This window comes from Geospiza fortis, unplaced genomic scaffold, assembly GCF_000277835.1.
Source record: "Geospiza fortis unplaced genomic scaffold, GeoFor_1.0 scaffold120, whole genome shotgun sequence".
NCBI classification, from domain to species: domain Eukaryota; kingdom Metazoa; phylum Chordata; class Aves; order Passeriformes; family Thraupidae; genus Geospiza; species Geospiza fortis.
In genome coordinates this window covers 1,454,456-1,470,591 of record NW_005054364.1, presented here as the reverse complement: position 1 = coordinate 1,470,591, position 16,136 = coordinate 1,454,456, and the positions used below count along the sequence as shown (strand labels likewise).

General features: G+C 37.1%; 1 protein-coding gene across 1 annotated transcript in view; it reads right to left on the bottom strand.

Annotated features, from left to right (window-relative positions):
• CNTNAP2 (contactin associated protein like 2) overlaps positions 1 to 16,136 on the bottom strand; it is a 1,021,786-nt gene that overhangs the window by 318,421 nt on the left and 687,229 nt on the right. Inside the window, exon 12 of the mRNA XM_005424150.2 lies at positions 15,224 to 15,343. Coding sequence (XP_005424207.1) covers positions 15,224 to 15,343 — 120 coding nt within the window. The remainder of the gene's footprint in view (positions 1 to 15,223; positions 15,344 to 16,136) is intronic.

Here is a 16,136-nt window from a genome sequence, read left to right as displayed (position 1 = left end):
CAGAAACTCCAACTATCCTTGCAGTCTCCTAGTCCAAGTATCCTTTACCCATCTGTAAAAGTTGCACCCTAAGTGTCATATAGTTCAAAGACAGTGCTGTGTAAAAACAGCACTCTGAGAAAGCCCAGTGCTGCACCAGCTGCCTCGCTGGCCTCCTGCTAGCAGATATCCAACAGATTCTTGCTTTCAAAAAGTTCTGACATGAGAAGAAATGAAGGAATATGTCTATTTCCATAAACCTAGCGTTACTGAATACTCTTGTTATGCCTCAATAGAGAAATCACAGCATACAGAAAACACCACAGAATTTGGAGAAGAGGGTGGCGTATGTGAAAATAAAGTTGCTTTTTTACTAGATCTAACATTACTTTCTTTTTCATCAAAGGATTGCATACACTATGCCATATACTCCAAATCCACTAAGAAATATAACACCATCTATGAATAAATTTAACACATCTCATTATGCAGAAATTATATATTTTAAATTAATAATTCTGAAATGCTGAAAAATTCACGACTGTGCATAATTGAACTTTGTAGTTCAGGTTCAACAGAACTGAATAGCTAAGTGTTTTGTTGTATCATTATCTGGAAAAAGAGGTATAAAACTGTCTCTATTCTTACTGAGGTACCAAATATATATGGAAACCAACCCTTTCAACAGCAAAACATTTTCTAGAGCAATGAGAAATTTGCAAGGAAACATCTCCTTGCAATGATCAGCCTGATATTTAGAGGTTATGAAGAATACTACACTGGACCAGACAAATTCCACATATGGTTAAGCTGATTCCTGCAAAAGTTGACTACAGCTTATCCATGTACTCCAGCTTGCTTGGCCTGGACCTCCCCTTTGGCCTCTGACAATCACTCTTCCTTACATATATATAATCTTTTCTCTTGGTAAGTACACAGGCACCTCATGCAACTTTCCTGGCAACTAAGCTGCTTGGTTACATTTTATTTAGAATTTTAAATTATTTCTCCATCATAGTATAAAAAGATGACTTCTGGAATAAAATAAGTACTTTTGAAGTGAAATTTTCAACAATGATGGAAACCATTTAGCAATCAACTACTTACTTAGGGGTCTTCAAGCGCCATCTCTAATTATTAACCACTTTGCTATTTATTTCATTTGGTTTCCCCATATCCAACAAATAGGAAGTTTATTTCCTTGAAGAAGACAAACAAATTATACCCCCTTGAATATTAAGGTAGCCCTCTGAATTCCACAGGGCTCTCCAAGAACAATGAAACTATCCATAGATGAAATTAAAATAGTGACATTTAAAAAGTCTGTGAAGTTCCTCTTGCCCATCAGAGATAAATATGTACCTATGTATAATAAGCGTACACTATGGCAGATAATGCTCATTGCTTAACTTCTAAATATTGCCCACTACAGAAGATTAAATACTTGAACAAAACTCTGAGATTTTATGAAGGCTATTGACTTTGATTTCTGCATCTTCTCAGAGTGTAACAATCTCCTTTCTAATGCAGGTCTGAAACTTGCATAACTGAATATGCATATCTATTCCTTCCATATTATTAAAACAATTCAAAATGCACATACACACAAAGTTTTGGTGCATAAGGAAACAAAAGTAGACACAAAATTTCCCCAATGAATTCAATGGGTCAAAGGTTTCATTCTGCTTCTCTAAAAGAGACCTCTGCACTGATTGAGAGGGGAAACAGTAAGAAAGGGAGGAAAACAGCCTAACCCCCTCAAACTCCAGCTTCATGGTCCACTGGGTGAAGAACTGGCTGAAAGGTGAGGCTCAAAGGGTGGTGGGGGCTAGATCTGGCTGGTGACCAGTGATCAGTGGTGTTCCTCAGGGTGCAATTCTAGAGCCAGTTCTGTTCAATGTTTGCACCAGTGACCTGGATGCATTAGTTGAATGCATGGTGAGAAAGCCTGTGGAGGATTCTAAACTGCGAGGTATTGTTGACTCTTTCAGGAGGGGGGACAAGAGACCTTGTACAGGGATCTGGATAAATTGGAGTACTGTGGAATCATCCACAGCATGCAATTTGACAAATGTTGGGTTCTCTCCCTGGGATGCAGCAACAGCAGATGCAAGTCTAGGCTGGGAGAGGAGTGGCAGCAGAGAAGGGTCTGGGAGCTGTGGTTGACAGGAGGCTCAAGAGGAGCCAGCAGTGTGTGTGCGCTGGCAGCCAGGAGGGCAAACCCCATCCTGGAGTGCATCAAACACAGCATCACCAGCCAGTCAAAACAAGTGACTATCCTTCTCTATTTAGCACCAGTGTGGTCTCTCCCTAATTATTGTGTGAGGTTATGGGCCCCAAAATTTAAAAAGAGAACTATGATACTTGCATGTGTTCATAGGAAGACACCAAAGCTAGGGAAGGGGCTGGCAGGAATGTTCTCTGAGGAGCGACTGAGGGCACTGGGCTTGTCTAGTTTGGAGAGGAGGAGGCTGAGGGGTGATCTCACTGCTCCCTACAGCTTCCTGAGGAGGGATAGCGGTCTGCAAAGTGGGCAGCCACCAGTGTCTAAAGGAGAGCACATGGGCAGTACGAGTCTTTCTGCCCAGGGACCTGTCCCTCCCTTGCTAGCCTTACACTTCACATAGCTGCTCGGTGTCCTTTTAAAGTAATCTGGGCATTCAGACAATGCGAGTCTGGGGATTTGTAACCGTACATTGCTTTGGGTGCAGGGATGTCAGAGGTGAAAAGAAGGCTTTGGTTTTCTTTGCATGAACTCTGCACAGAGTAGAGTATGCAGGATTCAGACACTGCTCCTTACCCAGCACTAATACATTTGCTTACCCTGGGGTCTCCTAATTTATAGTATCCACAAAACTGTTTCAAAGTAGCTGATGCAACTCGAACACTTCAGCCGAGCTGAAATTTCACTATAATGTAATCTACTGAGCATCCACTTAGTGAGTAAAATTTTACTAAATATGCAGACTGGATAGCTCAGGAAATTTATCACAAAGTAAAAGGCTTCCATCATTAATTCAAGAACCAAAACTAATCTCAGTTTTTAGACATAAAACTAGCTTTCATTTGTAGCATTTTTTTAGCCCATGAAAAAAGATTGGATCCCAAAAGCAAAGCCATCTATGATAATATCTGGCATTAAAATGTCAATGCTGAAATTCAGTGAACACCAAATTCAACAAAAGCAAAAGATCAAAATAAAGCTTTTAAGAATTTCCTAATAATGGAAAAATCTTTGCACTTTATAGAAGAGGGGTGAACAGTCCTGTTTTCTTCAAAATCTATTTTATTGTAGTCACTTGGCAGATATTCACTCTGGCATAAGAATATGTTGCAGATAAATGAAATATAATGCTCCTTCTATTACCTTTAAAAAAATGAACAAGCAAACAAAAACTCCCAAACCTAAAAACATACCTACCTAAAAGAAATAAAACATTAAACAAACCCTGGAATTTTTTACAGAGACAAAAGACCAGACCATTTGAGGGAACTGACTACCTCAAGACATCCACAGGTCTGGGCCAGGATTTAGGTTTACTTTTATTATTTACTCAAAAGTACACAGATAATACTGACAATTGCTCCATGTGCAGTGTCATTCATGAATCTGAAGAAATAGCTTAGAGACCATATAAAGCAAAAAACATTATTGAAAAGGGAATAGGAAGAGAAACAATATTGATGTTGGTATTAAAATATTAGTTTAAAATACATTTCAACCAAATGTTAGCAACTGAGTTAATAGAAGACATCTCCCAGACCTGGAAACAAAAGGATGGGGAGAAACAGAAGTAATTTCAAGATAAATTACCTTTGTTCTAGTTACACTTTCAAAAAAAATTATGTGAGTTGGAAATATTAAAATTTAATCTTGAAAAATTGTCTAGGTTTTTCCCCGTAAGATTGATTAGCGACTTCTATCTAGGAAGAGGGCTGAAACAGCAGCTACTCTAATTTGATTGTTCTGTCTCTGATGCAACAAACAAAAAATGTGGTTTGCTGGGCTCTGGCATCTGCAGTGCCTCTTTTCCACTGCAGATGCCACAAAGCCCTGCAAAGCATTTGAAAGTATGGGTTTGCTATACAGCTGGGTGTTAAGTAACACGGTTTTTATATTAATCTGACAGTTGTAGCAAAAATCTGCAACAGTGTCAGGCAGAAATGAAGCAACCACTCAGCGCTCCAGGACACAGTGGTAAAGGCTGCAGAAATGTCAGACAGCCCCTCTGAATATTAACATTAATTAAGTAGGTTAGTGCCTTTTCTTTTGTAGTTTTCATTTCCCACATATCTTTAATTTCTAAGTAATTTGGTTTATGCAATGAGACAGACAAGCCATGAATATTCATGCCAGTGCAAAAAGCAAGTTCATAAGTAAGTCCTTTTGCTAATGACCCTTGACCAGAAATACTTATGAGTCTGCCCCAGTTGTTTCTACTCTGCCTAGCAGAGATGCCAGTCACCTGAGTAGTCTTAGTACACTTTTTGGTGAGCATCCAATTGTCTCAGCTGCTTGTTCATCAGATGCTCACCATACAACACAAGTAAGACTGAACATTCCAGCTTAGCTCTGTGGTAGTTACCAGAACAAAATTAGCAATAATGCATCTTCAAGTAGAAAAATGCTTCTGACAGAAACATGCTTATGATCTACACACTCAGGCTTTGGAGAGCTAAGTCAGCTTCTACAGGATATTCATGTCTCTGTTAGAACATCAATTCCTGTCCACCAAGCTATTGCTAAGAAAAAAGGAATCCAATTGAGTAGTGATGGTCCTAGGTATCCAACACAATTATTTACAATATTGCCATTTCATATTATTTTGCGACAGCATTTTTTCCTACTCCTACTGACATGATATTAAACATACTTATTTTGTTGTATCATTACTGACAAGCTTAATTCCACTGTAGTCAGCAAATGCTGTTCAGAAAGAAAATCTACTGTGATTTCCATTTTTGATGCACAAATGCATCCCAACATGAAGATAAAAAGCTATTCTCTTTGGAGGACTATCATATCAAGGCTTAGGGTGCTGCTTTGGCAAAACCCACAAAAAATATTAGGAAGATAATAATTTCTTTTCATCAGTTTTCTTAACTTGCTTACTATTGAGTGTTGCAGTGTGTGCAGTGTTAGTCTAATAAATCTCATCTAGGATAATTGAAGATTATTACCACAATAGCTCTCACTCAGGGACGCATATCCTGAAACATACTAGATAAAACCAATATTTCCAGGCCTCCTGAAGAAAAGAAAACTTGGGCTTAGCAAATGGAAAAAAACTCTAAAGCAGGAAGCATAAAAAGCATGTTAATTCTCTTCATAATGTGAACTCTGAACATAATAAAAATGAACCCAGACCCCTAACACTGAAACACTTGGTTTCCTGTACACAAGTGGAAGGACATCCTTATACCTATCAGTTAAGACTGTCTGAACAAGAGACCTGGTTTGCATCTTTCAATTCCAAATCTATAACTTCTCTCTGCAAGTTCTCTGGCTGTAGATGTTCCCTACTCACTGTACAAAGTTTCACGGCTCATCTTATGGTTGTGCTAGTTGGACTCTTCTCACTAAACCATATGGAATTTTAGGATTAGCTTGTTCTTGAGTTGTATCCTGTTTATTTCAACCATTCTTCACTTTCTGGTGCTGTGGAGCAAGGGATAATCTCAGTAGGTTGCAAACAAGTCTGTCTCTTCCAGGAAAATTCCTCATTGGTTTTAATCAATCTAAGTGGTCTCTTCATAACATTTTCTGATTGACCACCATATTTTCAGAGGAAGTGCTACTTTCTGTGACCTTGAAGCTAAAAAAGAAAAGAAAAAGGCCAGTTTCCAGATGATATCAGATTTAATTTTTGCCCTCATTGCTATTCCCTTTCAGTCTTTTTCCTACCACGTGGAAGCGGTGGAGGGGAGTTTACAGCATACTTCTAGTGGTGCCCTAAGAAGTGTACCGAGTGCCCATATTCAAAATTGATAAAAAAACGTTGTCTCTAGGTTCACATTATAGTCTCTGCATTTGTTCTCTTCTGTAGAAAAGCAGTAAGACTAATTTTAAGTGATAAAATGCAAACATGTAAATAATCTTGGGGTCTTCTTGGAGCATTTAAAGATAGCCTTCACACAAAAACTTCATAAACCTGTACCCTCACATTCTTACATAATTTATATTAATTCACTTATTAGGAAGTCCTGGGAGGGAGGCATGGGAGCATCATTCTGTAATCTCCTGCCTGCCTGGGGAAACTGCATCAGCAGTACATTCCCTAGATGTGTAAGCACAGATCAAAAAATTACCCAAGTAATTTCTTTTTATAATTTGTCTTTCAGAGCATAAAAGAAAGCCTGAGAATTTTTAACAGCAATGATGACAACACAGTTTACCTGCCCTTCTAGGCAAATTTATTTAGAAAATTACACATCAGGGTGGCAGCACTGCACCCTGAATGCTGGTTGGAAATTCTAGAGTAGAATGAATCGCTTTCCACTCCTAGAAATTGCCTGTAATTTTTTCATCACTTATCTACCAGTTTCAGAAATAAGAGAACTTAGTATACCATTTGTGGTCTGAATGGGACTTGAGATATTTCCTTTTAAGTAATCTGCTCTTTGAACATTTAGCTACGTTGTTCCAGTTTCAGAGAAATTATCAGTAGGAACAACATTCTGAACAGGTAAATGGTGTTCTTCCTAGTTCCACAGTCAGCAAGACAGTAGTAGTGATGCCCTGTGAAGGCTGACCTAGAACACAGGCTAGAGGGAGTTAAAAATAAAGTAGGTATTAATTATAAGGCCTCAATGGATACACCTTGGGCACCACAAGAGCCCAGCCAGGGCTATACCCAAGATGAACCCAAAATGGTCACAAAAATGGACGGCCAGTCACTTTTATAAGTTTTGGTCCATTAGCATATTGGAATTAATTGTCCAATTATAGCTTTAACTTATGAATTCCCATCCTTCTTGTTTTTCCCTCTTCAGTCCACTGTTGTTTATGCTCTTGGGTCTGAGATTAGGATCATTTGTCCTTGGTCCTCAGCTAGAGAAGGAATGGTTTTGTTGACCTGCTCTGTAGCTTACTATCCCCTATATGAAGCTCAGAACTACACACTAAAGCAGTACAGAATCCAAAAAATATAAAAGCTAAAACCTGAGGCATCAGTAGCAGTCAATAAAAAGCAGTCCTGGATAGGATTTGATGAGAAGCTGTTCTTTGCAAGATGTTCTTTGGACTGTTGATTAAGGACAAGGAAGCAGTAAGGAAGAAGCACATATGGGAAAGCACTTCTGTATACCACAAGTCCCACAAGAACTGAGTGACTCACACCTTCCAGGCTTTGAGGCAGTACAGCTAAAAGCCCACAGAAGCACAGAGCAGCTTTCCCAGTAATATAGGGAGTATGTAAAAACACACACCTCACATCACCTGTACCCCTCCCCCCAAACAACAGAAAAACTCCGAGAAAATATTACCATCACAATCAAAGTTTGCAAAACACCCACCACCAACTCCCACTATTTCAGGGGTAATTTAACTGTCTAGCCTTAACTTGACCTTAATTTTCTGACCAAAAGCAATAATAAAAGTTCTACAGAAAACACAAGTTTTGTTTGGCCTTTCAATAATATTCTCTACAGGAACAATTTTCGAGGGATAACTGAAGCATATCACTGGCCTGAAGCAGCCTGTGCCAAGTTCCTTACATCCCCAGTAGGGAACAAGTGTGTGGGAGTGAATCCAGAGCTAAATATTTGCTTCTAACATTCACAGTAACAGTTTGAGGTAGATGGTACTGCTCATCGTTATATTTCCAACCATCCCTTTTTTCTGCTCCCCCAGTTATGGACGTATTTCTTGAAATATAGGCTTGTGGGGCCCTGCAATGCACAGAATTCTAAAAATAGATTGTTGTATTCTAATTTCTGAGAGCTTGGTTTCTAACAAATGAGGAATATTTTCTGACTGCAGGTGATGTGAGCATTTTTTGCTTATCCTAGACCAAATAACTCAGCAAAACAAAGACTCTGCTTTATTTTCAACTAAGTCTTCTGTGTCACTCTCAAAAGCCAATTTGTTCACATGCTTTCAGGTAATTACACATTTAGTCATCTTATGCCTGATATATGAATGCTTTCTCCAACTATGAGCATCTGAAATGCATTAAGATGATGACATGACATACTTTTATTCATGTATATTTTTATATGATGCTTCAGAGTTTGAAGTGGGGCAGAAAAAAAAAGAGGAAGAATTACAGGAATATAGTCAGACAGCCAGAAATGTTTCTATTACTTGGTGATTTAAGAAGCGACCTTGAGTGTCAATGATAAAGCTTGTTCTTTTCTGAAACAAAGCAAATCAAGAACTTGGTCCTGAAGGCAGATTTCACGTGATATTTTTTGTTTTATGGTTTAGATATTTTCTCTGCTGTTGCAAACTGGGGTAGCTTTTCACTTTCTACACATGCAAAAGGGACTGCAGAAAATATCTAGAGATATCCCAAAATTATTTAGGGTCATGTGAATTTAACATGATTTACTCAAACCCTAAAGTCATGCCATACCATTTTCAATACTATACATTTTTGCTTAATGAAGTCACCAGGTATTGACTCACAACCTTTCCTCCCCCCTCCCAAATTTTATACTATGAATAGCCCTGAAATTATTAGAACCTTCATGTCTGTATGGAGGCTGTTTCTATGGCAGTGTATGTTTAAGACATGAACATTATAAAAGATAAGTAAAAATAACCCTCACAATCCCATGGCCCTTAATGCCAGGCTGCAGTCCTTTACTCTTCCATCCTTAAAAGCCTGACAATATGACAAACTTGACATGCTGTCACAGAACACAGCAACACACTGCTCTCACTCTTCCTTGCCATCTAGATAGCGGCCTTAACCAGTCAGACTCAAATAACTGCCAAGCACAAGGGTGCCCAACAACATCATTTTTCAGTGATAACCTGAGGCACACCCAACAAACCAAACAGAAAAACATCCTGATTTATTTCACAAGGACCCCAGACAGCAAGCTGCATCTAATCAAGATGAGTCCAGGTAAAGGCTAATAATTACAGTCTGTCAACTGATTGAGGCTGAGTGAAAAAGTTGTGTCCAGATGGAAAAACAACCATGATCACTTTTGTAGCAAGTCAGTACTATGTTCCACAGCAAGGGGGAAAAATACACCAGCCAAATTTGTTGAGATACATTAAAGTACCACAACGAGCAAGAAAGCCAAACTTAACATAAATTAAAAATAACAACAAGAAAAGCTGATTAAAAATGAAAATATGTACCCATGAAACCTAGAATAAAAAGGACATGCCTTGTAAATAAGAGCAGATGAAAAATATAATCAATGAACTAAAGCTGAGATGCAGGATGCTTCAGCCAACTTGGCAGGCAAAGATGTAAACATAGTCTGCTCTGTTTCCAGGTTTCTCACAGGTCCATTATTTTACTCTGACGCTTGGAAGATGAACTCACGTTAGGAGTAAAGTCTGCCATCAGAGTTGCTGCTCTAGACATGATGCCATGATGCTTCAATGAGTATTTTCTTCTTTCTCAGTACTTTTTCTCTTTTCTTTTTTTTACAGAGAGTCTAGCTTGAAAAATCAAATCAATGAAAAACAGTGTCCTAAATTCCTAAATGTGTTGATGCCTTTCCCTTTTTTTTTTGCTATGTTTGTTTCTGCTATTGTTTAATCTGTAAGGAAACAAGCTTGAACACCCTGCAACAACAGCCCCAATTAACTTCAAATATTTGTTCCTCTTTTTACCTCTCAAATGTAATTTTAACTTGAAAAAATGACTGACAGACTATTAAAAAAGCCTCCCAAAACCCCTCTACAATGGAAAGAAAAGTGTATGAGATGCTGTTAGAAATAATATCTTCATTTCATATGTAAGAATTGAGACAATGAAGCTATTTTTCTTCTGCTATTGTAGGCAAGGGACTGAATTATTATTATAGAAAGCTTTCTGCAATGAGATTACACTAGGTAAAGTCTCTATAATCGTCCCTAAATAATTTAGCATTGCTCAATGACAAAATTCTGTTTATTCATTTTAAATATGTATCAATTCATTCTATTCTAGTTAACTACTAAAAAATATTAACTGCTTCCCTAAATCTTTACTTTATTGAATTAAATTGCTCAACATTTTGTTATTTATATATATATGCATGAATAAAACTTCTGGTGCCTTGGAAGTTCAGTAATGCAGTTTTCAGGTAAGAATTCTCATATGAGAGAACTGATTATATGGATATGAGCAATAGAATCAAACCTTTACTGCTTCTAGGGCACTTTTATTTAGGATATAGTGATGGCACATTTATATTCATGCCATATGTTTCTACATATTTCATAGTATAAAACACTCTATTGACCTACTATTTACAGAGAGAAGAGAGAAAAGTCATAGGATACAACAGTTTTGGTTGTTTAATGTCTGCTCACAAAGTAATTCTAGTAATTATCACATGTGCCACTTCTGTTAAAAAAAAAAAAGAAGAGAGAGAAGGGAAGGAGGAGAGTGGGTAGAGAAGTCACCTCGTACATTTGACCTTAATGAGGCAGGCTATGAATACTCATAATGATTTCTCAAACTGTTTGAAGATGAGCAGCTTGAGGCAAATGAATTGTACTAGAAAGGAGATAGGCTAAGTACCACTCAAATGGAGCCATTATGCTTGCAGCTATTTGGATCCTGAAATGAGATAAAAGCTGCATCATGGAGGCATAAAGACTTCAGGACCAATAGAAAGAATTAACTGACATATCTTCTGGTAAAATACATTATGAAACCTTTCTGTTCTACTTTGCATCAGTAGTCTAAGTGGTGAACCACTAGAAACAGCAGGCTATGATTTTCCTCTCCTCAGATTAAAGCCTCAAGCAACTACAGGACTGCAGATCTGCCTCTCCTGCTGACATCCCTTACAGCCATTAGGATAAATAACTCAGCCCTTATGGTCCCTCTGCATTGTTCCTCTACTTATTCCTCACTCTAAAAATTCTTGCAGGACAAATACACAAAGTAAGGTCTCAATAATCTTACTCAACTGACACTTTTTCCCCCATCCTCCTCATAACAAACAGATAAAAAGAGAAATATGAAAAATGAGAAGTAACCAATTTCTTTCTTGTGTCTTTTCCAATGGGACTAAAACTAATATGTCAGAGGAAAAGGAAACAGGCCTAGAGATTCAGCAATATTGTACAGAGCATGTAATGAAGCTGCAATATACTCAAACTTTGCACAAAAATAATTAGGATATTAAGATATTCTAACAAACACCTTAAAAGAGCAATTATTTCCACTACAGCTGCTGCTCTAATGATAATTAAGGAGAAAACAGGAAAGGTCAAACTGGATACTGAGAGCCTCCAACTTTGGAAAAAACCAGTTTGAATACAGAGTCTAACTTTGCCTTGTGGACCTGCCTCTAAAAGAGGGTAAGATGACAGAGCTTTGAAAGAATTCCCTGTTGACCTTAGACAAAAAAGGCTAAACTGAAAAGCAGTCTAATTGTTAAACACTGTGACACAACACAGCATCAAGGAATACTTTTTCCATAAGTGACTTAATTTGAAAAATTCCAACTTTCTACCTCTAAACCATTTCCAATACTGTTTTTCATAAAAAGAAAAAAGGCTGGCAAAGGAAAAAAAGCTTCCTAAAATTTACATAGTTCCTACAGACAACTATTTGGAAAACTGCATAACATGAACAGCAATGCCCTAGATTTTGAAAAGCTATTTTATTGCATCAGAAATAGATAGTTGGAATGCAATATCTCAGACATCTTCATTCCATTATGAGGACATAAAATATAAGTGTTTGCTTCATCTTCACTACCAGAACACATCTCTGAGTACAACCTTTATTTGGAGAAGACAAGGACAAGAGAATTGGAAGGAGAAGCTTGGGGATTTCTTTGAAAATAGGGTCATTTGTAGAGACCATGAACTGCTGTGGGGAGCACATACAATTACATATTTCTTACTTTGCACTACTGAATTACCAGTACATCTTAGAAACCAGAACAATTTTTAGTTACCAGAGCAACATCTGTGAAAGGGGATGTTGTCATGATACTCGCCAGTTTACTAAATTAAGACACACTAAATTTGGATATGGATTATGCCCAGGAATATGCCCATACAGCTGTCTTCTGCACCACAATTTTCTCTCTCTTTTTTCTTTTTAATATTGTTTGTCACATTTGGGTACTCTAATGCTTTCTGACTATAGACTCTGTAAGTGAAATGCTGATGAAATTATGAAATTATGAATTTTGTGGCCCCACATTAGTGATACAGTAGGGCTAAAGTCATAATCGCACAACAAACAATTTCAGTGGCTTTTCAGGATATTGTTCTTGCCCCAGAAGGCTTAAAGTCAAGTGAGAGTAACACTTATTATCCAACATTTTGCTCTAGTAAAACTATATTACAGTAATTGTGAAAGTAGTACCTAGCTGTTATACCACCTTGTTTTGCAAAGACTGATATTTACTTTGCCAGCTTTGTGGACTTGCTTTGACAAAGAATGGAACTAGAAAGTTGCACTTCACATTTTTAGTCATTAAGATGTTCTCTACTTGCTTGTTTCACCTGAATGGAAGAAGGTGAATTTATATTGTACATTAGTATCTTGTGTAGTAATTTAATATAGAGATGTTTGGTTTACATTGTGGAAGAATAGGAACATTTAGATTTGACTCTCAGACTAGAGAAGAAAATATAGTTAAGAATCTCTATCACAATAATATATCACTACCTTGCCATATTATTTTTATTCATTTAGTATACTCCATATGCCAATCAGTATAGCTAAATTGTGATGTTCACAAAAAATATTGAATTGTAATTCAGCTAGTTTAAGTTTTTTTTTTCAAATATAGCTCTAGCAATACCATAGACCTGCACAAGCTGGATACTAAATTTTTTTTGAGACTTCTGCTCCGATTCTCACATGTTTTAGTGCTTTCTGCTATATGACAAGGTATGTATCATTGCTAAAGAGTTCTACAGAACTGTGTTACTGATGAAGCAAAGTACTCAAGTAATCTTCCCTACTCTAGGTATGTGTGCTGCTGATAATACCCTATATAGATTCAGAAAAGGATTTAGGGTGTTGTGTTAAAATCTTAGCTCTTGGCCCTCCAGCCTTAGTGCCTCAGATGACCACTAAACAAAAGAAAACAAAAACTGTGACACCTGCAACGTATAGGCACTACACAGTAAGTACAGAGGTGATGAGCTTTACTCTGCTGGCAACAACTGTCAGTTTTAGAAGCACAGATTAAAATTACTTTCCATCAATTTTCACATATCTCTTGCAGTCATTTGCATTGTAATGAAGAAAGAATAAGGGTTTTTTTTTCTTAAACTGCAACATTTTTATGGATATTAGTGAAATTGCCTTTTTCTTGTAGCAAAGAGCTGCTGATGAGAGCGATCCAGTTCAAACAGAAAACTGCATTTTTCCACAGCATGCTTCATAGCCAAGTGAATTAAATCATGTATCCTAATGTTCATGATCTCCTTGCACTGGTTAGGAAAAGGTCACATTTATATACTCTGAAATTGTTTTGTAGATGAGGAATGTTAGTAAAATGAAATAATTAATTTTACTTCTTTTTTTCCTCCAGTATTGAAGAAGCTACTAGGACCTTCTGTTGTATTCTTATATTTAACACGAATGAGCAATGCTGCAGTACTGGATGAGTGTACTTTTCCGTGCCTAACCCCACTAGGGCAGTATATTTTTAATTTACAAATCTACCCTTGAAGAGTAACCAAAAGCTATAGCTCTCACTGAACACAGTTCTGAATAGCAGAAATCACTTAAATGACAGCATTCTCGGCCTTGTTTCCTGCAGTGCCTGTCTGATTAGTTACTGATGCTGTTCAAGGTCCTAGTTACAATTTAAAATGCTCTACATGGCTGAGGATCTGAAAGAGTGCCTTTACACCTGTGTCTCAGGACAGATGTGCTGGCCTGTCTGTCCAGTCCAAATGAAATTGACAGCACTTCCAGATCTTAGATCAGGCTCCTTTCTAGGTATGCATTTATTATACAAAAGCAGACATTAATAGCAACATGAACAGTGGTATTCTGTTCTCCAACAGGCTGTCTACCCATAAGAACCTGATTTGGAGTTTGCTGCCTGTGCCATGCATCCCTCCCCATCTCTCCCATTCCACTTGGATAAATCCCATCCCACAGCCCCAGATATGTCCAGGTTTCTGCCTCCAGAAGAGTTGTGGGAGCTTTAGCACCTATGATCTCTAAAAAGTCAGAGAGAGTGTTTCAACCTATGGCAGTGCCTTCACCTTCATGCTGCTGATGATGGAGCCTGAAGACTCAGGCATACACCAGATTTCCATTGCAAACATAACTTTTAAGGCAGACATTTGGGGAAAGTCAGAGCACATGTTTGTTTTATCAGCTATCCAATATTTCATATCAGAAAAACTCCTGAGACAACTGCTATGCATTAACAGCACAAAGAAGTAATATATTCTCAGTGCAGAAAATTGTCCTGTTTTTCATGATCATATTTTCCTGCCTCATCATGGCAAACCCGATGACTAAGATTAGATACTTTTGGTAACAATACAAAACTAGTCTTAAAAGCATAAGACAATACACACAACAAAATCAAAATAAATTAATGTAGTTATATAAATATATCTCCAGAGTTTAACTGGTGTTAGAAGAACAGTTTAGAAGTCAAAACAGACAATTAAGAAAACTTAAACATTTTGCTTCTTCAGTAGTTAATTTCTATTCCCTGCCTGTGGTGGCAAACTTCCTTCTGCAACACCCCATGAACAACAGATACAACTGAACCCCACCAGGCTGATATGCAACAGCTTTGGTAAACGGCCATATCTATCAAATTTTTCTGTGTGTATCTTTAATTTTTTTTTTTTAAATGATGCAACATTGAGGATACAAAGACCAATTAAGACTAATAGGTCCAATTCAAAAAGCATATTAAATGGAGTAACTATTGCCTTGCTCAGTATATCTTGAATAGTGACTGCAGATTTGATGATCCCTGATGAAAAGCTCTTAGTAATCTGCTTTCTTTTAATAAGAAATATGAAATATGAATAGCCTCTTTCTCCTAACTACATTTAAAAAGACCCAAAAAACCAAATCCCCCCTTCAACCAACTTAATTAGTAAATACAATGCAGTTACCTGTCATGTTGCAGTAAACTTTCAAAGGTCCCAGTGCCCCACTGCCATCTGGATCTATCCAGTAGTAATTTGAAGTTTTGCCCAAGTGTTTGTATGCTTCACAAGAGAGTTCATAAATAGCTGAAATGAAATAAAACAGATCAATAAGAATACTTGTAACTTGGGTGGAAAAAATTCTTAGGACAATTAATGGAGCCTGTTTATATACAAAGAATTGTTCCTCTGACATTAAAGCAATATCATTGAGGTTCACAGGAAACAAAGCATGTTTCCAAAATTATATAAATGATTAAAAGCTTGCAGGGCATAATTTCTGCTTTTGTAGTGTGAGGAAAAGCAAGAATAGGAAGACAATTCTAACAACTTGGAAAGAGAGAGGAAAAAGAATACTTTTTCAGGAGTATATTTAAACCATTTTTAACAAAATAGTTCATAACTTTGTTTATATTCTTCTTTAAGATTCTATTACTTCTATTGATACAACATACTTTTACCCTTAAGCTTTTTTCCAACAGATACTAAAAGACATTATGAGTTTTCTCCCTGTAATTTTTTTTAATTGTTCATGTTTTATTACAACTCAGAATAACACTGGGTTTCAAAACTTGAAACTTCTCCCCACCTGCAATATCTGTATCTATACAGCTCTGTAGCTACTCTATTACATACATACAGAACTAACTCTCTGGCCCAGCAAGGTCTGAAATGTCACAGCATTTGCTGCAATAAGTGGAATTGATATAGCAGACAGGTTTGTTTCAGTTTTTCCTTGAATACTGCTTTCTATTTCAAATAATAAAATTGTTTGTCAAAATGTATGATGAATAGCTCAGACATAATAAAAAGCATTGTAAATAGAACTTTTTCTAGTAATTCCCATATTTTCTTACTAATGTATAGTTTTTACAAAGTT